A 25,745-nucleotide genomic window follows, 5' to 3' on the forward strand; every position below is an offset into this window, starting at 1 on the left:
CTTTTCACTGGGTCATGCCGGTTTCCAAGTCTCCCCACCTGGCTGTGTCTCTCTCTCCCTCCCCTGTGGGCGGGGGTGCCCGAGGCAGCTTCAGCCCTACTCACCAAATCTGTGTTCGGGATTTCTGCAGGAACCCAGGCGCCTGTGGCATCGCGGTCCTGGTTCTCGTATACTTCCTCCAGCACCTGGCTCTTGTTGATGTCTGTGTCCAAGAGGAGCCTGGGGGCAGCAAGACTCCGAGTTCCCAGCACATCTCGCTGAACTTACTGGCCCTGGGGCATCCACTGCTGGCATCCCCACTGGCCTGGCATCCAGGCAAAGGAGACACCAAGGGCCATCTGCCGTGAGCACCCCCACCCACAGGGACCAGGCCCACTCTAGGCTGTTGTGGACTGGCCCTCCTGGGTGACAGGCAGTGTCACTCGCAGTGTGGCATTCCCCGGGGGGCATGGGGCTCAGGGACTGCACACCCAACCTTACCTCCTCTGAGGCTCTATTTTCCAGTTGTCTTGCCAGTGCCATCCTATGGGTGCCTTGAAATCCGTCTTGGGGAGGGCCTTGTGCCCGGTGACGTCTGAGAAGTTGGGGCATCGGTGCAGCCCCTGCGGCCCCCACTGGTCTTTATACTTGGCCTGATTCTCATACTGGGGGCGGGGAGGCAGTCAGACGATGGCTAGTCACCAGGGACCCCGAGCTCACAGCATCTAGCCTGCTGCGTCCAGCAGACCCCTCCACCTTCAGAGCCGGCCTTTCAGAACCACACCCTGGCTCCCTGCGCTCCAGGCTCTGTGGGGGCCAGCCTTGGGGAAGCACTCACCGTCTCGGCATACACCACTATGCTGCCCTGGCGGGGCAGCTGCATGTGCTGGCTGTCCGTGACGTTCCCGAGCCACATGCAGACTCGGAGGTGGGCTGGGACCGTGTCCTTCTCTCCTTCTCCCTCTGGGTACTGAGCCAGAAGCAGGTCAGTGTCTCAGGGGGCGCCAGTGCACCGGGGCAAGGGGGGGGGGGCATGCGCACCTGGAGTAGCTCACACCGAGTTTTGCCTGCCAGCGTGTGAGATGCCAGGCAGATGCTTCGACCCTGAGACCCCGTGTGTGTCAGGGAGGTAGGGGAGGGCTGGGGCAAAGGACAATGCAAGGCTTCACGGGGCAGGGGTATGGGGCGGCGATACCAGTGATGTGGTTAAGACCGGAGATCATTCGCTCAATGCTGGCAAGGACCGGCACCGAGCCAAGCACTGTATCATCACACCCTGCCATGAGGCGGGCACCGTTACCACCAGGCCCGATCGAAGGTGGTGCCAGGGTCTCTCAAGCCAGGATTCGAGTCTCAGTGGTCCTTGCAGGATGAGCAGGACTCACAAGGGGCAGGGGAGGCCTTGTGCGACAGTGAGAAAGCGAAGGACAGGCATAATGTGGCCAGGAACCCAGGGTGGCCAGGGAAGGTTGGGGCATCGAGGGAGGCCCGAGGGGCAACCAGGCCTGGGAGGGGTGCACCTTCTCCAGGAAGCAATGGGAGCACAGAGTGTCTCTGAGGATGGAGGGAAGGCACCCCGCCTCCCAGGAAGCAGGCAGACTGTGATCAGGGCCGGGCGGTGTTCAGAGTCCCCAGGCAGTCTTATTTATAGCTTGCAGCATCTGCTACCAGGGGCCTGTGGCCACACCGCATAGGCAGGAAACACCTTGGAGGCCACACAGTCACTGGCCAGGCAGAGATGGCAAGGGATGGGGCCACATGGTGGCCACAAGAATGACGGAGATGGACTCGAGGAACGTGTGTGAAGGACATGGACTTGGCGCCAACCCATGTGCAGCCACAGACCCCTGCCTTCGTCTAGGTTCTACCTAAACCCCATCTGCCCCATAAAGGGCCAGGAGAGAAAGAGCCCATGCCCTCAGGGAGGCTCCCTCAGGGCCTTCCCTGGGGAGTTCAGGGCCCTGTTCTCCCCCTCCCCCCGAGGACTCCCTGCTCCCCACCTGCAGCAGCAGGGACTGGATCTTGCCACAGAAGCGGCCGGAGTGCAGGCTCCCTGCTGGGGAGAACAGGATGGTGTGGGCAGGCACCCGTGCGTAGGCCACTCGCTGCTCCCTGGCCATCAGCCAGATCATCACGTCCGGGAAGCCCATCTGGGGCTGTGGGGCGGGCGGAGGTCAGGCCTGCGTGGCCAGCTCCCAGCCCCGCACCGCGGCAGCTGGCGTGGCCGGCACCCACCTCGGGGAGCACAGCGTCGAGGCGGTGCAGCCAGCCCTCCACCGTGGCCACCATGTCCCTGGGCTTGGCGTTCTTGGCCTTCTCGGCCAGTTCCTTTAGGAGGAGGTTCCGGAGCTGCCACTTCTCCTTGTCTAGGATGTTGGCTTTGGGCTGATCGGTCATGCAGGGCAGAGGGCGCCTGGGGCAGGACAGGCGGCAGTGGGCTGGACCCCTCCTCCACCTGCCAACCTCAGGTCTTGCCATCGCCAGTGTGTCCCTCCCAGCCCTGAGATGGTGTTCCAGGTGCTGCTGGCCAGGCCTGGGCAGCCCTACCCACACTTCCCTTAGGCAGCCTGCTCACCGCCGGCCTCACCCCAGGTTCTCATCCAGCCCTCTCCTTCCACCCAGTGCTGCCATGGGCTGGGCCTGTGCCTTTTGGCTAGAAGGAGGTGCAGAGGAAGAGTGTGGGCCCAGGACCGTGCGGGCACCGCTTGCCTGGATGCAGGGGGTGGGGGCAGGTTGGGTAGCAGCATCAGGAATGGGCGTGGCAGCCGGGACTGGGTGAGACAAGGAGGTCAGGGCCATTGCCCTGAGGGGGAAGGGCAGAGGCTATGGATGTGTGCAGGCTGGGGAGAAAGCTGAACGGAGCCCGGCCTGCTTGCACAGGTGCTCGTGGGAGGTGTCCTGAAGGCTGCCGCCCCGACCCCCAGCCTGCTCCTGCCCGCCGCGGCGGGGGCCCCCACTCCTACTTGCAGTCCTCCACCAGCTCCCTCAGCAGCTTCTCCCACTGCTGGAGCAGAGCTGGGTCCTTCAGATTCCGCAGGGACTTCAGGGTGTCCAGATTGGCTTTCTGCCCAGACAGTGAAAGAGAGAGAGAGAGGAGAGAGAAAGAAGGCTGGCCTCAGCACGGAGCATGCCAGAGACAGCCTATGGGGCTCACGGGCCCAAGGTTTTTCCAGCCAGGGCCTGGGGACTTTGGAGGGGTATCCTGACGATGTCACTCTGAGGCTGTCACATGCCTTGGCAAACTTACTCCACGCACCCTTCCCACCACCAACAGCCGAGGTGGCAGGGAGGAGCCAGGATGGAGGGGGACTGGGGAGCGGGGCAGCCTCCCATCTACAGGCATGAGAAAGTCGTGTCTGAGGAGGGGCACCAGGGGAGTCTCCCGAGATGTGTACTCCCTGACAGGGACCCAAGACCCTTTATGATCTGACCCTTCCCAGATTTCCTGACTCCAGCTCCTCATCACCTCCATGCCTCCCCACCAACTTTTAAAACTACCGCCTCACCTCCCTTGTTCCTCCCACCCCTCCCTACCAACTCCTACACAGCCTTCAAAGCCCTGCTGCAATGTCACCTCTTTGGTGAGCACCTCCTGTGCATGTCCCTCTCCCCTTCCCTTCCCCTTCCCAGTCTCTCCGACCTGTGGCTCTGGGCCCCAGCCCCAGCTGCTCCGTGCAGTAGCTGTCAGCACAGCCCCCTTCCCCAGAGAGTGAGCACAGGGGCGGTGTTTATCCAGCTCTGCGTTCAGCGCCTGGTGCTGCATCCGGCCCATGCGTGGCGACGGTGTGGACGCAGGAGTGAGCAGAGTGACCAGGTGCCTGGGACTGTGATGCGGTTCCCCGAGCATCGCCCCTGTCCCCTCCCTGCACCACTCACCAGGCGGTCCCGAGTGACGTGGAGGAGGTTGAGGCATTTCATGCGGAAGCTGATGTCCTCCCAGTTGGAGGTCACGGCCACGACAGGCTTGGTGTTGTACCAGGGTACGTAGTGGTAGCTGTTCCCTGAGACACAGAGGGACAGGCAGGGGACGAGGTGCATCTGAGGGACCCCAGGAGGGCTCCTCTCCCTGTGTCCCTGGGGAGGACCTCACCCAGCTACTCCATTCCTCAAGGGTGCCACTGCCACCAATGCCAACAGGACCCCTCCAGCTGGGAGACCCGGCTGTGCCCTGTGATGAACCCGGATAGCTCCAGGGGCGCATGGACTGTGCTCAGTGTGGGTTCACAGGTGGGAGAATCCAGCCGCAGGAAGCCGCTGGCAGGTGGTCATCACGCAGGCATTAAGCTGCAGGACCCTGTGCTTTGAACACTGGGTGGATGCCTGGGTGGGGGGCGTGTCTCCATTCTGGGAGGTCTGTGGGAAGAGGAGGAGCAGGCCTCCAGGGGAGTCCGGGGGAAGCGCAGAGGGCTGGCAGGGCAGCAAGCGTGGGTAAGAACTGGTGGTGGCGTGGCAGGCTGGGTCCCTGGCAGTGCTTCTTAAAGAAGGGAGGAGGGATGGTGAGATGAAAGGTGACATGCGCTGGGTTGGGCTTGAAGGAAGAAAGCCACAGAGGGCAGAAATTTAAAAAAAGGCAGAAAGTCTCTGAGGCAGGAGGCTTCAGACCAAGCCGACTTTAGACCTCTGAGTTCCCAGCAAATCCCCGAGGACTCACGCATCTCTTAGGCAACTATGGGGCACACATCTCGGGCCGCCTGAGGGGGGCAGTCTAACAGGAGACCCACGTGCTATGGGCTGAAGGGCGTCCCCCTTAAAGATATGTCACAGTGCTAACCCCCCAGCGCCCTCAGCATGCGGCCTCATTTGGAAACGGGCCACCGCAGATGTAGTGCATTAAGACCAGGTCCCTGGGAACAGAGGGCTCCTAATCCAACATGACTGATGCTTTTATAAGAAGGGATGCAGTTACAGAAAGATGGCAGCTGCAGTGAAGACACAGGCAGTGGGGCAGCAAGGAGATAAGCAACACCAAGCTTTGCTGGCCACAGCCAGAAGCAAGGAGCGAGCCACGCAACTGAGTCTTAACCACTAGGGTAAATACATACCCCATGCAAAGCCTTTTTATTTACTGATTTATTTGAAAGGTAGAGTTACAGAAAGAGAGAGAGTGAGAGAGTGACAGTAAGAGTGAGAGAGAGAGAGAGAATCGATCTTCCATCCACTGGTTCACTCCCTGAGTGGCTGCAATGGCCAGTGCTAGGCAGACTGAAGCCAGGAGCCAGCAGCTTCATCTAGGTCTCCCATATGGGTGCAGGGGCCTAAGGACTTGGGCCATCTTCCATTGCTTTTCCCAGGTGCATTAGCAGGGAGCTGGATCAGAAGTGGAGCAGCCAGGACACAAACCAGCACCCACACGGGATGTTGGCACTGCAGGCGGCAGCTTTACCCACTATGCCACAACACCATTCCCCAGTGCAGAACCGTTAAAGAAGTCCCTGATTGTCAGTGCCCCAGGTAACAGGAGAAAACAAAGGCAGATCCTCCCTGGAGATTGGAACCTTGGCCACACCTTGGAGAATTCCCACAGAGTCCCAAGGAAACAGCAGCTCAGCCTTAGCACACACACTCCTAGCCCAGCAGTCCTATTCCAAAGCCTACACCCAACCAAAAGACACGTGCAGCCTTAGCCAGGGATGCCAGGAAAATGTTCACAGCAGCTGTGATCATACTAGCCCCAAACTGGAAACAGCCATCTCATCTCTCAATGGCAGCAGGGATAATAGGTTATAGTATATCATCACAATAGATTACTAAGCCACGAGTTCAAGGAGCTATAACTGTACCCAACATCATCTACGTTTGTGAATTCATTTCACAAATAATATGAACAATAATATTTCACAAATAATATGAACAAAGGAAGCCACACACTAAAGCATATATATATATATAAAATCATATATATATGATTTAAGTTTTAGAAAACAGAAAAATGAAATGGGGCTTAGGAGAGGGGTTACCCTTGGAAGGGGATGGGAGTGGAGGGGCCCAGGGGACCCCTGGGTGCTAGTATCCCCTCCCTGCTCAGCACTGTCACACAGGCATGTTTGCTCCACAATTCACTGAGTGTGAAACTCTGGTGTACTTTTCCACAGGCCATGTTAGCCTTGAATCAAACGTTTACTTAAGAAATGACAAAATAATCATTTCTCAGTCATTTGGCTTAAATCTAATGAAGAAATTTTAAAATAGTGGGAGAAAACAGACAAAATAAATCTGTGCAACACAGCGTGTCAAATGTTGGGAAATGCTGTGCAGAAGAGCAAAGCAGGGGAGCTGGCTGCTGCGTGTGACGCCCACGTCCCACATGGCTGACGCGCCTGGGAAGGCAGCGGAGACGGCCCAAGTGTGGGGCCCCTGCCACCACATGGGATACCTGATGGTTCCTGGTCCTAGCTTTGACTTGTTCCAGACCTCACTGATGTGGCCATTTGGGGAGTGAACCAGAAAATGGAATCTTTCTCTGTGTCTCTCCTCTCTCCCTCTGTGTCACTCTAATGTGTGCCTTTCTAATAAATAATTTTTTTAAAAAAAGAATAAAGTAGGATGTATTCTGTTTTAAATAGAATGGCTACCTAAGTTCTTTAACAAGAAGATCTAGAAGGGCCGGCCCTGCGTGCTGCGGCTCACTAGGCTAATTTTCCGCCTGCGGCGCCGGCCCACCGGGTTCTAGTCCCAGTTGGAGTGCCGGATTCTGTCCCAGTTGCCCCTCTTCCAGGCCAGCTCTCTGCTGTGGCCCGGGATGCAGTGGAGGATGGCCCAAGTGCTTGGGCCCTGCACCCCATGGGAGACCAGGATAAGCACCTGGCTCCTGCCTTCGGATCATCGCGGTGTGCCAGCCGCTGCAGCCATTGGAGGGTGAACCAATGGCAAAGGAAAACCTTTCTCTCTCTCTCTCTCTCTCTCTCTCTCACTGTCCATTCTGCCTGTCAAAAAAAAAAAAAAAAAAAAAAAAAAAAAAAAAAAAAAGAAGAAGAAGAAGATCTAGAAGAAATTACAGAGTGCATCCCAGAGAGATGACAAGATGAAGAAAAATGGGAGACTTACAAATACAAAGGCCAGAAGGAGAGGGTTCACAAAGGATACAACGAGGTCCAGGGGGACACAGAAGAGAGAGGGTGAGGGGAGAGTGGCACAGCAGTTAACACACAGCTCAGAGCACCCACATCCCACGTCGGAGTGCCTGGGTTTGAGTCCCTGATCTGCTTCTTTTTTTTTTTTTTTTTTTTTTTTTTTTTATTTTTGACAGGCAGAGTGGACAGTGAGAGAGAGAGACAGAGAGAAAGGTCTTCCTTTGCCGTTGGTTCACCCTCCAATGGCCGCCGCGGCCGGCGCGCTGCGGCCGGCGCACCGCGCTGACCTGATCTGCTTCTAATGCAGGCTTCCTGCTAATGCACCTGGGAAGGCAATGCTTAGGGCCCTGCCACCCACAAGATCCTGAGGGCGTTCCTGGCTCCTGGCTTTGGCCTGGCCTACCCCCAGCTGTTGGACATTTGGGGATAGAACCAGCAGATGGAAGCTGTCTCTCTGCCTTTTTTTTTTTTTTTAAGATTTATGTATTTATTTGAAAGTCAAAGTTACACAGAGAGAGAAGGAAAGGCAGAGAGAGGGAGAGGTCTTTCATCCGCTGGTTCACCCCCCAACTGGCTGCAATGGCTGGAGCTGTGCCGATCCAAAGCCAGGAGCCAGGAGCTAGGAGCTTCTTCCAGGTCTCCCACGCGGGTGCAGGGGCCCAAGAACTTGGGCCATCTTACACTGCTTTCTCAGGCCATAGCAGAGAGCTGGACGGGAAGTGGAGCAGCCGGGACTTGAACCGGCATGCAGATGGGATGCCGGCACTGCAGTCGACAGCCTTACCTGCAAAGCCACAGCACTGGCCCCTGTCTCTCTGCCTTTCAAATGCATAACAATTAAAATTAAAAAAAGAAAAAAGAGAGAAGAGTTGGTAATTTTTTTTTTTTTTTTTTTTTTGGACAGGCAGAGTGGACAGTGAGAGAGAGAGACAGAGAGAGAAAGGTCTTCCTTTGCCGTTGGATCACCCTCCAATGGCCGCCGCTGCAGCCGGCGCACCGCGCTGATCCGATGGCAGGAGCCAGGATCCAGGTGCTTTTCCTGGTCTCCCATGGGGTGCAGGGCCCAAACACCTGGGCCATCCTCCACTGCACTCCCTGGCCATAGCAGAGAGCTGGCCTGGAAGAGGGGCAACCGGGACAGAATCCGGCGCCCCAACCGGGACTAGAACCCGGTGTGCCGGCGCCGCAAGGTGGAGGATTAGCCTATTGAGCCACGGCGCCGGCAAGAGTTGGTAATTTTTGAAGAGAAAACATTTCAGAATTTTCCACGGTTGTTGGAAGACACATGTCAGGCTGCTATTTATCATTCGAATGACCCACAAGTGGGCTTCTCCATAGGAGCATGGGATTCCAGGTGGCAATTTTCCTCTTGGACAGCTTACAAAAGCAACAAGGACAAGGAAAACAACTCCATTTTCAGCAAACAAGGAGACAGATATAATCTGCAGACTCAAACTACACACCAGGACTGCCAAAAGCAACTGTGGGGGCCACAGAAGCACTGAGGGGTGAAGCCACTTTGGGGAGGAGGGAGTGACTGGCTAGACGGACAGTGGGAAGCACAGCCTGATGGGAGCGATCGCAGAGAGTGCCAGCAAAAATACACTCCCTGCAGGAACTCGGGGTGCACAGGAGGAGAGGTGAGCCAGCAGGAGTCAGAAAACAAGCAGAAGCAAAAACGAAAACAATCGGAGAAAGGAAGGCAACATTAGCGGCCCAGGGAAGATTAGTTCCCGAACAGACTTCACGAGTGGCACAGAAATAGGAACTGAGGAAACACGACCAAAGTGAAATGCAAAGAAAGGGTAAAAAAATGATCAAGGGGAAAGGTGACAGATGTGTTAGAAGAGCAAGGAGAATCGCTAAACCCATAAATGAAGCAACTAAATAATAACCAGAACAGGTGTTTTAACTTAAAAAAATTCACATGGAAAGGCCAGTCTTTAACAAGTGGTGCTTGAACAATTGGATAGCCACATGCAAATGAATTCAAAATGAATCTGAGAGCCATGCCTGAACTAAAACTACAAAACTTTAGAAGAAAAAACTAGGAGGGGATGGCATTGTGGCAAAGCTGTAGCATCCTATATCAGGGTACCAGTTCAAGTCCCGACTACTCCACTTCCTATCCAGGTTCCTGCTGATGCACCTAGGAAGGCAGTGGAAGATGGCCCAGGTGCCTGCGTCCCTGCCAACCATCTGGGAGACCGGGATGGAGTTCCTAGCTCTCGGCTTCAGCCTGGCCCTGCCTGGCCATGTCTTGGCTGTTGTGGCTATTTGGAAAGTGAACCAGTGGATAGAAGATTTCTCTCTCCCTCTTCCTCTCTCTCCCCCTCTATCACATTGCCTTTCGAATAAGTAAATAGATTTTTTTTAATATTAAAGATTTATCTGTTTGTTTGAGAGGCAGAATTACAGAGAGAAAGAGGCAGAGGGACAGCTCCCATATGGGATGCCAGCAAACTAACACTACAGCCAGGTACAACTTCACACCCATTAGAATGGCCCAGATGAAAAAGACTGACAATGCCAAAACTTGGTAAGGATCTGGAGCAGATGGAGCTCTCAAGCAGCGCTGTGGGGGTGTAAAATAGTACATTTACTTTGGAAATATGTTAGGCATTTTCTTATAAAACTCAAATTTCATCCCTTGGTATTTACCCAAGAGAAATGAAAGCACATTTTCTTTTAAGATTTATTTATTTACTTGAAAGTCAGAGTTTCATACAGAGAGAGAAGGAGAAGCAGAGAGAGAGAGAGAGAGAGGTCTTCCATCCACTGGTTCACTCCCCAACTGCCAGAGCTGTAATGGCTAGAGCTGTACCGATCCAAAGCCAGGAGCCAGGAGCTTCTTCCCAGTCTCCCATGTGGGTGTAGGAGCCCAAGGACATGGGCCATCCTCTACTGCCTTCCCAGGCCATAGCAGAGAGCTGGATCGGAAGTGGAGCAGCTGGGACAGAAACCATTGCCCATATGGGATGCCAGCACTGCAGGCAGCGGCTTAACCCACTACACCACAGCACTGGCCCAAAAGCACATTTTCATAAAAGTGACTTGTACAAGAATGTTCATAACAGATTTATTTATTTATTTGAAAGAGAGAGAGAGAGAGAATCTCCCATCTGCTGGTTCATTTATAATATTCCAAAATTCAAATCAATCTAAATGTCCATGAACATAAATTGTTCATTTTTATTTAATTTTTGTTTAATGGAACACTAACAGAGATAAAAGGGAACAAAGTACTGTCTATGCAACAACACAAGTGAATTTCTACGGTACTATGCTGAGCAAAAAGCAGCCAGAGAAAGAAAGAGCACCGTATGTACCATTGCATCCATGTGAAGTTGTGGCCAAGCAAATCAAATCTATGGTGGTAACAAGCATGATGATTGTCCCTAGGGTTGAAGGAATTGACTGAAAAGGGGCACACAACTCGGTAGAGCAGTGGAAGATGGCTCAAGTACTTGGGTCCCTGCCCACAAACGGGAGACCCAGAAGAAGCTCCTGGCTCCTGGCTTCGAATCAGCCCGGCTTTGGCCATTTGGGGAGTGAACCAACAGACAGAAGACCTCTCTCTCTCCGTCTCTCCCTCTGTCTGTAACTCTACCTCTCAAATAAATAAATAAATAAATCTTTTTTTCAAAAAGTTGGGGGGCACACAGAAGCTTTCTGGAGTAATGGAAATCTTTACCAAAACTCATAAATCTGTATACCTTAAATCTGTACATTATATTGTTTTTTTTTTTTAAAAAATGTTGCCACTTAAAGAATGAAAAGTCAATTTACAGACTTGGAGAAGATTATTTACAACACACATATCTGGCAAAAGATGTTAGGTACAGAATAAGAAAGATGCAATCAAGTGGAATAATGGACAAAATATATGGAAAGGTTTCTTACAGGTAAGGAAAAACAAATGTCTCTATACATATGAAAAGATGTTCAACTCTAATTTATAATCAGGAATATCACAGTAAGGCCATATGAGATACTACTTTACATCAATCACAATGGCAAAAACTAAGACTGGGCAAGGGGTCGGGCACTGCGGTGTAGTGGGTAAAGCCACTGACTGCAGTGCCAGCATCCCATATGGTGCTGGTTCAAGTCATGGCTGCTGTACTTCCTATCCAGCTCTCTGCTATGGCCTGGGAAAGCAGTGGAGGATGGCCCAAGTCCTTGGGCTCCTGCACCCGTGTGGGAGACCTAGAGGAGGCTCCTGGCTCCTGGCTTCAGATTGGCTCAGCTCTGGCCACTGTGGCCATCTGGGGAGTGAACCAGCGGATAGAAGACTTACTTTCTCTCTCTCTCCTCTGCCTCTGCTTCTCTGTAGCTCTTCCTTTCAAATAAATAAATACATCTTTTTTTTTTTTTTAAAGACTGGGCAACACCCAGTACTGGTGAGAATGTACAGTATAAGAATTCTCATACCAGGCTGATGAGAGTGTAATCTGGTATAATCATTTTTGTTTTGAGAGTCTCTTCCACTCCTAGGTATATAATTTAGAGGAAGGCTTGCACTTGTGACCAGGAGTCATGTACAAGGATGTTTAAATAAAATTATTGTACTAACAATAGAGATACAACCTAAATGTCTACATATACCATATAATTTGTGTGGTATAATCATACAGTTGGATATACAAAGAAATGAAAATGAATTGCAGCTATACATACCCGTATAAAAATTTGACATTCGGCAAAAGATGTAGGACATGAATACAGACTGAAAGAGTGCATTTATATAAGATTGTGCTGTTTAGAGTTCCATTCAGAGGTGGTAAAAATAAAAAAAAAAGACCAAGGTGTGATTAACATAAGAGTCAGGGGCACAGTCATCTCTTAAATGAATAGATTTGGGAAAAGCAAATAATTTTCTATATTTTAAGCTGCGTAGTTAAGTTCATGATTACTCATTTTATTCTTTAAATTGTACATAAACATTTTATATACTTTTTGTTTTCGTTTGAGAGTCAGAGAGACAGAGGAGAGAGAGACACACACACAAGCTGAGCAAGAGAGCTCCTATCTGCTGGTTTACTCCTCAGATGACCACACAGTGGTGGGGAGAAGCCCGAAGCCTGGAGCTGGACACTTAGTCCAGGTTTCGTATGTGGATTACAGACCCCCAACTACTGGAGTCATTGCTGCTGCCTCCCAGGGTTTGTACTGGTGGGAAGCAGAAGTCAGGAGCCAGAGCTGGGAATCGGACCCAGGTACTCTGACATGGGACACAGGTGTCTTAAGCACCAGGCTGAACACCTGCTCCTTAGATACATTTTGTATAAAGATTTCATAAAATGAAAAACAAGTAGAACATTATGCTAAGTGAAATGAGTCAGTCATGAGGGAACACACACTGTATGATTCCATGCATACAAAATGTCCAGAAAATGAAAGCCTAGAGAGACAGAAAGCTGATGGAAAAAAAAAAAAAGATAGAAAGTGTGCTTGTCTAGGGCTGGGAGGATGGGAGAGAGACGGGGAGCAACTGCTGGAAGGGCACAGGTTCTTTCGGGGGCGAGGAATTTATTCTAGAACTGATTATGGTGATGGTTGCACAACTCTGTGAATATGCCAAGAACTGTTGAACTGGACACTTTCAGTGGGAGAAATATATGGCATGTGAATTATATCTCAACAAAGCTTTTATTAAAAAAAAAAGTAAGGAACGGCATGCCCAGAGAGGCTCTTGATGGGTAATGAGATGGGGAGGCTGATAAAGATGGAAGGGAGACAGTACTGCTCGGTAGCAGTGGTTTTCAAATTTTAGCATGACCCAAATCACCTGGAGGACTTCTTAAAACACAGATCAGGAGGTGCCATGCCCAGACTTTCTGATTGTGTGGATCTAGGCTGGGGTCAGGAATTTGCATTTTTTCTTTTTTTGACAGGCAGAGTAGACAGTGAGAGAGAGAGAGAGACAGAGAGAAAGGTCTTCCTTTGCCATTGGTTCACCCTTCAATGGCCGCCGCGGCCGGCGCACCGCGCTGATCCGATGGCAGGAGCCAGGAGCCAGGTGCTTCTCCTGGTCTCCCATGGGGTGCAGGGCCCAAGCACTTGGGCCATCCTCCACTGCACTCCCGGGCCACAGCAGAGAGCTGGCCTAGAAGAGGGGCAACCGGGACAGAATCCGGCACCCCGACTGGGACTAGAACCCGGTGTGCCGACGCCGCAAGGTGGAGGATTAGCCTATTGAGCCACGGTGCTGGCTCAGGAGATACTGCTCCTGCTGGTCCAGAGACTGTACTTTGAGAACTACAGTGCCCAGTATAGGTGTCAGTAGCTATGCATTGGATGGAAGGGCAAATGGATGGATGGGGAAGTTGGCTGGGTGTTGGAGAGACTGGAGAGACTGGGGTTGAAAGGTTGAATGTATGGATCAATGGATTAATAGATAAAAGGGCGGATGGATGGGAGGTTGTTCATAGTGGGGGAACAGATGAGGTTAGGAAAACAGTGTGGAAAGTAGTGCACAGAAAGCCTAGAAATCAAGACCCGGCGTCAACTTTTGGCTGTGTAATGTTTGTGATGTCACCTCTCTGCACCTCTTTGCCCTCCAGTGTGAAATGTGGGTAAATAATGCCTACGCATCTTCCAAAGCTACACCCTTGGAAGAGCCTGGCGCAAAGAGGTTGCTCACTGTTCGCTGACTCTGACAATTACCATCATATATCACCGGACTGTACTGTGTGGTTGACACCAGAGGTTTATAATTCGTGTCTGTCTTGTTTCCGTAGTGGCCAATGCTGACTTCGAACTGGATCAGGTCCTTAAAGCTGGGCATCAAGGTACAGGACAGGAAGACGACGCACAGCCCATACCTCAGCCGGTTCTGGTGCTTCTACAATGATAACCGCGCACACCGCCAGGACATAAGCCACGGGGTGGACATATCCAGACAAGGAGTGAGGCAAGGAGGAAAGGTCCAGTTTCTTCCCAAAGCCATAATGCTCGGCCTCAGGGTTATTATTATTCAGCCTCTCCCCGAGTCTGAAAACCCTGCACGGCTGGCCAAGGCAGCTCCTCCCAGCACTTCTTTTACCTGGCCCACTCCACTCAGTCAATACGGTTTCTCCTCTTAAAATCAGGTAGGGGAGTCTCCTCCCCGGTGAAGCTAGGCCCTGAGTTGGGCCACTCCATCTCCATTCCTTGTCTTCCTCAACTGCATTCTCAGAGGAGATGGTGTGGCCTGGGGTGTGTCCAGCTAAGGACACACACACACACACACACACACACCTGCCCTTATTGGCTCATCTCTGCAAGCTCCCCTCCTCCTCCCACAATAGCTGAACCTTTTTACTTTCTGGCCCAGCCACCCACTATCCCCCCACGTATGTCTGTTCCCACCGTGCCTCCCATCTGCTCTTAGCCTCCATCTATTACATCAGTCCTTCTTTAAGTTGCCACCCTCCGCCCTGTTCCTCAATCCCCCCATCTGTTCACTAGCTCAGGGCTCCCCCATTTTAAAAAGAAATTCTCCTTCTTCCATCTGAGCCCCTATTTAGCTACCACCTGATGTCTCTTCCTTCCACGTTTTCAGACAAGTTCTTTAAAGACTTCCCTCTGTCCACTACCTCGCCCTTTCTCTCCTCCACCTTCAGGATCACAGTTAACTCCTCAATGCAACTCTCTCCTGCTGAGCCTACCTCTGCAGACTCCTCGGTCTCACCTACACCTCTTTCTCCTTCACCTCCTCTTGGACCATGGCATCCTCCTGGGCTCTCTCTCCTCGCTCCCTGCTCCCTTCACTACACCGACTCCTCTGAAAATTTCTTCCATGGACCACAGGTTCAAATCTTGAACACACACCCTGTGTCTAACAGCCTGGGGGCTGGTCTACATGGAAGTCCCCCAAGTGTGTGTTGGAGATGGGATTCATCATCCCCCCCCAGACCCGCTGCTCCTTCAGGGACCCACCTTGGCACATGCTACCCCTGACCACCCTGTCACTAAAGACAGAAAGTGGGCAAGTGGGCATCAGCTTAGGGGAGTCATCCTCACTTCCTGTGTCCTATAGGGGGCTGGCTGTGACCCTCTGTTTCCAGAGAGACTCTGGAGCCTACCCCTCCTCTACAGTTCTCTTCCACTGAGACTATATCCCTATTGCTCTTGACTGTGAGAGCATGACCTACTTCCCAAGTCTGCTAACACTGCTCCTCTTACCCTTGCCTGCCTCAATGGCCTTCCCAAGGCTTCAGAATGAAACCTTAGACTATTTTACAAAGCCCTAAGTCACCAACAAACACAATTTCTCCTTCACGAGATTACACTTTTTTTTTTTTTTAACTGAACCATCAGAAACTGGGGCCCACGGCAGGTCAGGGGCAGGCAGCGGGATTCTGTTACCCCTGGGTTCCCATTTCCCACGGTTACCTCTATCCTGGCCACTTCACGGGAGATATCCTTTATCCAAAACTCTTGCTGGGACTTGATTTTTGTGATTAACTCCATGAAGAGTCGTCCTCTATAAGCTAAACCATCCTTAACAGAGTCGGGAACACACTAGGGCCGACGGAAGGAAAAATGGAGAGAAAAGGATGAGAGAAAAAGAGCAAGCGACCCCCACCCCCAGCCAGGACAAGGTTGTCCACTAAAACTGCCTGCCTGTTCCCACCACAGTCCCAGCGAACTCCAGATACCAGAGACACCTGCATGCCAGGAAACCTCGCGGCTCTGACCCCTCTTCTGCTCCCTCAGCACCCACCACTCTCGTTCATGAATTCTACCTGCCCCCCAACTTGAAGTATCCTCTCGCCGGCAAGTGATTCAAGTTTGCAGGCGGCTATGACACATTGCGTTTGCGCTCCTGGCCTGACCAATCAGGGCATGTCCCGCCTCCTTGGCCACAGTGATTGGGCCAAGAGGAGCACACTGATCCTAAGGAAGCCAATTAGAAAGCTTCGCTGGCCTCCAGGTCCAGGCTCCCAGCCCAGGGGCCCCACTGCGCAGCACGCGGGAGGAGAGGAGGAATGCAGGTGCGAAGAAACCCAGGTAGGAGAGGGAGTGAGACTCCTCCTCACTTAGAATCTTTCCTTGCCTCCTACCCCTTTCGTTTAAGCCAATTTAATTTCTGGCGTTTGTCACCAGTCGTAAATATCCTGTGCTTTTCTACATTACCTGCGCCTTGCATTTTCGCCTGCAGCAGGTCTTATCTGGAGTCTCATCCCAGTGCCCCTTCCTCAGCGACCGCCTGGAGCACGCCACTTGTTGCTTTATTGTGCCGTGTATGGCTGCTTATTACACAATTCCCATCCTCTGCTGGGGTGTGGTGAGCAGAACACAGAGCCCAGCCGCTCCTCACCCCTTCCCCGACACCCTGGGCCTGTGCTTTTCACATAGGCGGTTTTACCTCCACTGCCACCTAGAGTTGACAGGAGAAGCTTACGTGTTTTTCCTGCATGCTGAACGCAGCCCTTTTCCCCCCATGGAGAATCAGGAAGCTGGGGCCAAAGCAGGGCAGGAAGCCGGAGTACATTCCTGGAAGGAGAGCGGTCAGAGGTGGGGAGCCCAGGTGGGGAGAGGTGGGAGACAGGGGGCCAGGGCTTCGCTTGCCTTCTATCTCTTCCCCAGTGGACGAGATCTGGTTGAGGGACAAGCTCACAGTGCCAATCTCATTCTGACAATCATTTCTGGGGCTGAAGAGAAACACTGCAGGCTGAGCCGCTGGCCGGGCTCTCGTCTCCACCTCCCCTGTAAGTTTCTGCCCAGTGGCTCACCAATCCAAGACTCTGAACTTGATGTAGCTGGAGAGGCAGGGCAGCTGCGGGGGGAAGGTGAGAGAAGCAGTGGGTGCTCACTGGGGTGGTCAGACCTCACGGAGATTTCCAGAGCAGATGGAAAGTCTGGGGTCTGGCTCAGTTATCAGTGAGCCAGTTAATCACGGACAAGCTGGGTTTACCACTGAGCTCATGGAGCTTGTGCTGTGGACTGTCCAACCCCCCCAACTCCCCATTTACTGGGGTCCCTTGCAAGTCCCTGGGAGGTGCAATCTAAAGCCAGGAGCCAGGAGCTTTTTCCAGGTCTCCTATATGAGTGCAGGGGCCCAAGCATCTTCTACAGCTTTCCCAAGCCATTAGCAGGGAGCTAGATTGGAAGTGCAAAAGCCAGGACTCAAACTGATGCCCATATGGGATGCTGGCGCCACAGGTGGAGGCTTAACCTGTTACACCACAGTGCCAGCCCCTTATTCTGTTCTTAAAAAAAAAAAAAATTGTCTATTTGAAAGGCAGGGTGACAGGGAGAGGGAAGGAAAGACAGAGAAAAGAAAGATCTTCCATCCAGTGGTTAACTCTCCAAATGCCTATAGTGGTCAGGTCTGGGTCAGGCTGAAGCTCCATCCGGATCTTCCAAGGGGATGGCAGGGACCCAAGACCTTGAGCTGTCTTCCCCTGCCTTCCCAGGATGTGCATTAGCAGGAAGTGGGGACTCCATCTGGCAGGCTGATATGGGATGCAGGTGTCCAAGGGGTAGCTTAACCCTGTATTCTTGTTTCTTAAAATGGCCCCCTAATTGCAAAAATTCAGGACCTGAGAGACTTGGGTGCAGCCTGACTATGGGTTTGTTCATGGTTACCAGCCTGGCACAGTCCTTCTCAGCCTGATACACAGTCACCAAACCATCTCGTGGTGAGGTCTTGAGCCTAGAATGCCTGCATCACACCCAGTAGTTAACTCTTTAAGCAGTAAGACTGTCTCCTCCAAAGTGAAGAACAGTGCTTACAGCTGCTGCTACAGAAGGGTGTCTGCTGTCCCGCAGCCTGTGCTGTGCAGTCTCCATGAACCAGCTGGTAAATCCTCCCAGTACAACAGAATTGGTAAAGCAGAAGAAAGAATATCCAACTTAGAAGACAAAGCACAGGAAATTATATGATCAGACCAACTCAAGAAGAAGAAATTATAAAACTAAAAAAAAAACACTGTTGGTAATCTACAGGATACTATCAAATGACCCAACATATGGGTTCTAGGAGTTTCTGAAGGCATGGAGAGAGAGAAAGGATTAGAAGGCATTTTTATTGAAATAATAACAGAAAATTTCCCTAATTTGGAGAAAGAGACATGACCTGAAAATATCTTCACCATGACACATTGTAAGCAGACTCTCCAAAGCCAGGAGCCAGGAGCTTCTTCCAGGTCTCCTATGTGGGTGTGCAGGCCCAAAGACTTGGGCCATCTTCTACTGCTTTCCCAGGCCATAGAGGAGAGCTGGATAGGAAGTCGAGCAGCCAGGACTCAAACTGGCACTCATATGGGATACCGTCACTGCAGGCAGCAGCTTTACCCGCTGTGTTACAGTGCCAACCCCAAGAAAGAACTTCTAAGATCAATCCCATTTACAATAGCAACAAAAAAAATCAAATACCTTGGAATAAATTTAATCAAGCATGTCAAAGATCTCTACGATGAGAATTACAAAACATTAAAGAAAGAAATAGAAGAAGATACAAAAAAAAATTGAAAAAAATCTTCCATGTTCATGGATTGGAAGAGTCAATATCATCAAAATGTCCATTCTTCCAAAAGCAATTTACAGATTCAATGTGATACCAATCAAAATACCAAATATATTCTTCTCAGATCTAGATAAAATGATGCTGAAATTCATATTGAAACGTAGGAGACCCCAAATAGCTAAAGCAATCTTATACAACAAAAACAAAGCCAGAGGCATCATAATACCAGATTTCAAAACATTCTACCAAGGCAGTTATAATCAAAACAGCCTGGTACTGGTACAAAAAACAGATGCATAGACCATTAGAATAGAATAGAAATGCCAGAAATCAGTCCAAGCATCTACAACCAACTTATATTTGACCAAGGAGCTAAAACCATACCTGGAGCAAGGACAGTCTCTTCAACAAATGGTGCCAGGAAAACTGGATTTCCACATGCAGAAGTATGAAGCAGGACCCCTACCTTACACCTTACACAAATATCCATTCAAAATGGGTGAAAGACCTAAATCTACAGCTTGATACCATCAAATTATTAGAGAACACTGGGGAGACCTTGCATTGGCACAGGCAAAGAGTTCTTGGAAAAGACCCCAGAGGCACAGGCAATCAAAGCCAAAATTAACAAATGGGATTACATCAAATTGAGAAGCTTCTGTACTGAAAAAAAAAAAAACACTCAAGAAACTGAAGAGGCAACCAACAGAATGGGAGAAATTATTTGTGAACTATGCAACTGATAAAGGATTAATAACCAGAATATATAAAGAGATCAAGAAACTTCACAACAACAAAACAACCCAGTTACAAAATGGGCAAATGACTTAAACAGACATTTTTCAAAAGAGCAAATCCAAATGGCCAACAGACACATGATAAAATGTTCAGGATCACTAGCAATCAGGGAAATGCAAATCAAAACCACAATGAGGTTTCACCTCACTCCTGTTAGAATGGCTCACATTCAGAAATCTACCAACAACAGATGCTGGTGAGGATGTGGGGAAAAAGGAACACTAACCCACTGTTGGTGGGAATGCAAACTGGTAAAGCCACTATGGAAGTCATTCTGGAGATTCCTCAGAAACCTGAATATAACCCTACCATACAACCCAGCCATCTCACTCCTTGGAATTTACCCAAAGGAAATTAAATTGGCAAACAAAAAAGCGGTCTGCACCTTAATGTTTATTGCAGCTCAATTCACAATGGCTAAGACCTGAAATCAACCCAAATGCCCATCAAGAGTAGACTGGATAAAGAAATTATGGGACATGTATTCTATAGAATACTATACAGCAGTCAAAAACAATGAAATACGGTCATTTGCAACAAAATGGAGGAATCTGGAAAACATCATGCTGAGTGAATTAAGCCAGTTCCAAAGGGACAAATATCATATGTTCTCCCTGATCGGTGACAACTAACCAAGCAACAAAAAGGAAACCTGTTGAAGTGAAATGGACACCATGAGAAACAGTGACTTGATCAGCCCTTGTCCTGACTGTTGATGTACAATTTAATACTTTAACCCCTTTTTGTATTTTTTTTGTTCTAGTTAATACTATTGGTTGAACTCTGTAATTAACACACAATTATTCTTAGGTGTTTAAAATTAACTGAAAGGTGATCTCTGTTAAATATAAGAGTGGGAATAAGAGAGGGAGGATATGTACAATTTGGGACATGCTCAATAGGACTTGCCCCAAATGGTGGAGTTAGAAACGTGCCAGGGGATTCCAATACAATCCCGTCAAAGTTGCATGTATCAATGCCATCTCACTAGTCCAAGTGATCAATTTCAGTTCACAGTTGATCACACTGATAGGTCTAAGAGTCAAAGGGATCACACAAACAAGACTAGTGTCTGCTAATACTAACTGATAGAATAAAAAAGGGAGAGAACAATCCAGCATGGGAAGTAGGATACACAGCAGACTCATAGAATGGCAGATGTCCTAAACAGCACTCTGGCCTCAGAATCAGCCCTTAAGGCATTCGGATCTGGCTGAAGAGCCCATGAGAGTATTTGAGTATTTTAGGCATGGAAAGCCAAGATACTCTGGCAAAAACAAACAAACAAAAAAACCTAAATGAAAGATCTCTGCGAGTGAGATCCCAGTAGAAAGAACAGGGCCATCAAAAAGGAGGTACCTTTCTCTGAAGGGAGGAGAGAACTTCCACTTTGACTATGACCTTGTCTGAATAAGATTGAAGTCGGCGAACTCAAAAGGCTTCCATAGCCTTGGCAACTCATGACTAGAGCCTAGGGAGATTACTGACGCCATAAACAAGAGTGTCAAATTGTTAAGTCAACAACAGGAGTCACTGTGTACTTACTCCTCATGTGGGATCTCTGTCCTTAATGTGTTGTCCAATGTGAATTAATGCTATAACTAGTACTGAAACAGTATTTTACACTTTATGTTCTGTGTGGGTGCAAACTGATGAAATCTTTCCTTAATATATACTAAATCGATCTTCTGTATATAAAGATAATTGTAAATGAATCTTGATGTGAATGGAAGGGGAGAGGGAGCGGGAGATGGGAGGGGTGCGAGTGGGAGGGAAGTTATTGGGGGGAAGCCATTGTAATCCATAAATTGTACTTTGGAAATTTATATTTACTAAATAAAAGTTAAAAAAAAGAAACATGTAAAGTAAAAGAAAGTCTAATGCTCTTTGGGTAGCCAAATCAACGTCACACAAAGTTCTATGCACTTAGAGAGAGCTCAAGTTATCTCCTAGAGCTGTTTTTTTTTTTTTTTTTTTTTTTTTTACAAACAGCTCTTTAGAAGTCTGGCATGGAATCAAAAGGCCATTAAGGCTTCAGGGGAACCATTATCCATGACAGCTGATAGCTGCCTGAGAAGGCCTGAAAGGCTATAAGAGCCTGACTGTAGAACCCCACAAAGAGGAGCATCTTGGAGCCATTTAGTATAGAAACAACAAGCCCAGAACCACACACAGCCCTGTATAATAACTATGTTCCCATCATGGCTCCAGGCCATCAACAAAGAGCTGTAATTATATTTGGGCAGTTTGCCTGGGAGATAAAAAAAATGTATAATTTAGAATGAGTCTTTAAAGCAGTTTTTTTTTTTTAATTCTTTTCATTTGATTTGAAAGGTGTGTGTGTGGCGGTGGGGGGAGTTTCCATCTGCTGGTTCACTCCTCAAATGCATGTAATAACCAAGGCTGGGCCAAGCTGGATCCAGGAGCCCAGAACTCAATTTAGATATCCCATGCAGGTGGCAGGGACCCAAGTACTTGCGCCATCACTTTCTGCCTCCCTTCCATTTGGGGATCAGTAGGGACAAGGCAGGTGTGATGGAGCAGCCATACCTGAATCTGGAACGTCAGGATCTGGTTCCATATGGGGTTATCGGTGAGGGCCTGCATATTTGTCTGGAGCTGGGAACATCCCAAAGCAGTATCAGTGCCAGCCCATCCCCTCCTCCCTCCATTGGCCTCACCACCCAGCCCTTCCTGTCCAGCCCACAGGTGGACACTGCCTGCAGCACAGGGGAAATCGGGTCATGCCTTGGTCTAAAGACGCTTGGACAACTTCTCATTAGCTAAACACCTTCAGTCCTTCAGTCCTTTGTGTCCTTCAAGTGTTTGCTAGATTCATATTCCTCAATAGTTCTCCTTAAAACAACTTTAAAATTAAATTGGTCAGGGCGCCGGATTCTGTCCCGGTTGCCCCTCTTCCAGGCCAGCTCTCTGCTGTGGCCAGGGAGTGCAGTGGAGGATGGCCCAAGTGCTTGGGCCCTGCACCCCATGGGAGACCAGGAGAAGCACCTGGCTCCTGCCATCGGATCAGCGTGGTGCGCCGGCCGCAGCGCGCCGGCCGTGGTGGCCATTGGAGGGTGAACCAACAGCAAAAGGAAGACCTTTCTCTCTCTCTCTCTCTCTCACTGTCCACTCTGCCTGTCAAAAAAAAAAAAAAATAATAATAAGGATAGGGCTACTAACTTTACTATGTAAATACATGTAGATTTTTGTTAGATCAGTTCTAAGATCCCAACAGAAAAATGGACTGAAACACAGCTGGTGGTGACATAGCAGTGCTTTGAAAACCATCAATTGACTTAAAAAAATTTTTTTTTGACAGGCAGAATTAGACAGTGAGAGAGAGATACAGAGAGAAAGGTCTTCCTTCCATTGGTTCACCCCCAAAATGGCCGAAGCCAGGAGCCAGGTGCTTCCTCCTGGTCTCCCATGTGGGTGCAGGGCCTAAGCACTTGGGCCATCCTCCACTGCCTTCCTAGGCCACAGCAGAGAGCTGGCCTGGAAGAGGGGCAACCGGGACAGAATCCGGCGCCCCGACCGGGACTAGAACCCAGGGTGCCAGCGCCGCAGGCAGAGGATTAGCCAAGTGAGCCACAGTGCCGGCCAATTGACTTAATTTTTAAACTTTGCCAGCCTTATTCTTTGCAGTGATATCTGGGAAATCAAGTGTACCTTTTTAAGGTAAACACAGGAATATCAACACTTCTGGAAAAAATGGGGCTCATTTGCCACCCAGGAACATGTGACCCGGCTCTGGGAATGCTCCCACCACTGGCTACTCAGGGTGAGAGTTTTATATGTATGCACAAAATCTTTGGTTCTCCTCCCTTCAAAGTGTGGACATTAATTCCCTTTCCCTTGTGTTTGGGCTGAATTTAATGACTGGCTTCTGACAGATAGAATGTGATAGAAATCGTGGCTTGTGACTAAGACGAATCCATTTAACTTTAACCTGGCACCCCTGCCCCCAATTCAAACATCGGACCTTTGCCTGCACAAAACACCCATCAGCCCACTTAGGGAAAGGCTACCGTGTTTCCAGATGTTCATGGAATGTCAGCAGCTCTCTTGCCTGGAACTGTCACTTGACAGGTGAAGATGCTAAGCCCGGAGGGGCTGGTAACCCTGTCAGTGCTGTTCACTGGTTAGCATTTTGTTTCACTCACTCATTCATTCCTCCTTGCAGTCACACGTTTGGTTCTCAGTGGGCATCTTCTCTATGCAAAGCTCTGGGCACACTTTGGCATGCAGGGCTGAGTAAGACACGGCTTTGGCCCCAGAGCTCCGGGGCTGGGGGCCACACTGCCCATCAGTAGATGAGCTGGGATACGATTCTGGGGGTTCTGCCCATCAGCCCACTCTCTCCCTCCACACTACTTTTCCTGGGTGCCAATTTCTCTAGATCTCAGACCCTGTCTGTACTTACCTTTTCCCCAATTAGTTCCACTTCCAAAACAGGACTCACTAAATGGTGTTTCTCTATGAACAAGAAGTTAAAAGATTTCAGCATTTTTTTTTTCAGATGGAAAGGGAATGGTGATAGAATAACTTAGACCCCCCCCATAATAATAATATAGTTGGGTGCCCTCTGGGCAGGTGTGTCTTTGGGGATCACCCTGCCCATTCTGCATCTTATCCACATAATGACATAGGGAGAGGGGACACAGGGAAGCTCAAGTCTACAACTGGCATCCAAGACCGGTCAGTGACAATGGGGCCAATGGGTACAGCTGTCCTTGAGGCCTTAGTGAAGCAATTCTTGGTGGATTATATCTCAGTCTCACCCTGAGACCACCCCCCATCTTAGGTCAGTGTCCCACGTATTGAGGAAGTCTCCTGAGGATGGAGGGAACAAAGGGTCGCTCCCTCCCCTGCCACCCTGACTCTAACTGAGATGCAGGTCCTCGGCGCAGTAGATGAAGAACTGTAAGTAGGCTGCGTGGATGGGGACTCGGGTCGACTTGATGATCTGAATATCCTTTTCGGCCCCATAGGGCAGCTTTTGATCCACCTGGAGAGATCAGAGAGCTGGATAGGTTCAGGGTCATGGGGAGGTCACAGCCAAGGCCTCTGGTCATTGCTTCCCCAACTCCCATTGGGTGCAGGGGGAGGGACAACTGTGTGGACACAGTCGAGTATGGAAAAGTCAACAACCACTTCACGACCCCAGGGGTATCCTAAGGAAGCAGCTGGGGTAGGAAATGTTAGTAGGGTGTGGGGCGGCCTCACCGGAGCCTGGTCTCCCACACCCAGCACGCAGATGGTGACTTTCAGGTAGCCTCTCACGCCGCTGATGGGTTTGTTTGGCAGGCACAGGCCTAACCATTTCCTTAGCAGTGCATGACCTGGACAAGCAGAGGGAGGATGGGAGACCAGCCTCCAGTCTCCACCCCTCTCCCATGAAACCAGTCTGTTTCTGGGGAGGAGAGGAGAGGAAGCATGTCTCGCCTCTCCTGGTTCCCACCCAGTGCCACGGGAAAATGGGAGTCCCTGCTACCATTAAGCAATGACAGTGTGCTCACAAGCCTGCCAACTCTGACCTCTACGAAACAGGGACCCCAGTTTGCAAACTGGAGACCTACTCTTATTCCTGTCTGGAACCAAACACTTGAGAATCAACTTTTCCCCAATTTGAAATCCAGATCTCAACCTGATAGGTATGTTATGGCCAGGTAGTGGTAGAAACCTCCACATAAACTTCTGTCTCCCTATATTGGCCTCAAAAAAATAGAAAACCAGGAGCTCCTGGCTCCTGGCTTTGGCCAGGGAAGCCCCAGCCATTGCAGCTGTTTAGGGAGTGAACCAGCAGTTAGAAGATCTCTCTGTGTCTATGATTCTCTCTCTGTAACTTTGCCTTTCAAATAAATAAATCGGAAAAGAGAGGAGAGGAAAGGAGAAGAGAATTCAACTCAGGGTTATAATAAAAGGTTAGCATTTGGTCCAAAGGGATGCTGAATTTTTCAGAGAAATATGCAGTTATTATAAAATATCATTAAGTACAGTAAAAGATTTATCAAGTACAAAAATACTTCACACCCTTTAATACTCTCGACACCATGTGTTGAGGATATTGAGCTGTATTGGTCCCTGGCTAGAGTATTCTCAGAATACAAACATTTACAACAAATGTTACCTACCTGGAGAATGGTAAATAAACCCAATATCTGTCTGAAAAGACAAGAATAAGGTGAGGGTTAGATAGGGCCGCCAGCAGAGATTTGGAAAACCAGCTCACCCAGTGGCAATACTGGTTACAGGTGCTTGAGCACATTCTGTGCCTTGACCCCTTTTACCTTTTACCTTACAGCAAGCAAGAAGCTACAACCATTAGAACCTCCTCTCCGCAGAGGAGGATATGAGTTTGGAGAAGTGCCTCAAGTTTTTTTGTTTTGTTTTGTTTTGTTTTTCAAGATGTATTTATTTATTTGAGAGGCAGAGTT

General features: G+C 49.8%; 1 protein-coding gene across 11 annotated transcripts in view; it reads right to left on the reverse strand.

The window, feature by feature from the left end:
* FER1L5 (fer-1 like family member 5) overlaps positions 1-25,745 on the reverse strand; it is a 59,303-nt gene that overhangs the window by 13,555 nt on the left and 20,003 nt on the right. For all 11 annotated transcript variants that reach the window (XM_051835890.2, XM_051835912.2, XM_051835902.2 and 8 more), the window contains exons 10-26: positions 25,443-25,473; positions 24,535-24,650; positions 24,196-24,316; positions 23,732-23,784; positions 21,856-21,924; positions 16,772-16,815; positions 16,608-16,690; positions 16,441-16,532; positions 15,429-15,557; positions 13,719-13,896; positions 3,856-3,980; positions 2,943-3,043; positions 2,215-2,392; positions 1,980-2,135; positions 818-949; positions 481-644; positions 105-219 (exon numbers count right to left, since the gene is read on the reverse strand). In XM_051835890.2, the coding sequence (XP_051691850.2) occupies positions 105-219; positions 481-644; positions 818-949; positions 1,980-2,135; positions 2,215-2,392; positions 2,943-3,043; positions 3,856-3,980; positions 13,719-13,896; positions 15,429-15,557; positions 16,441-16,532; positions 16,608-16,690; positions 16,772-16,815; positions 21,856-21,924; positions 23,732-23,784; positions 24,196-24,316; positions 24,535-24,650; positions 25,443-25,473 (1,887 nt within the window). The remainder of the gene's footprint in view (positions 1-104; positions 220-480; positions 645-817; positions 950-1,979; positions 2,136-2,214; positions 2,393-2,942; positions 3,044-3,855; positions 3,981-13,718; positions 13,897-15,428; positions 15,558-16,440; positions 16,533-16,607; positions 16,691-16,771; positions 16,816-21,855; positions 21,925-23,731; positions 23,785-24,195; positions 24,317-24,534; positions 24,651-25,442; positions 25,474-25,745) is intronic.

The sequence above is a fragment of the Oryctolagus cuniculus genome, chromosome 2 (assembly GCF_964237555.1).
Source record: "Oryctolagus cuniculus chromosome 2, mOryCun1.1, whole genome shotgun sequence".
NCBI lineage: Eukaryota > Metazoa > Chordata > Mammalia > Lagomorpha > Leporidae > Oryctolagus > Oryctolagus cuniculus.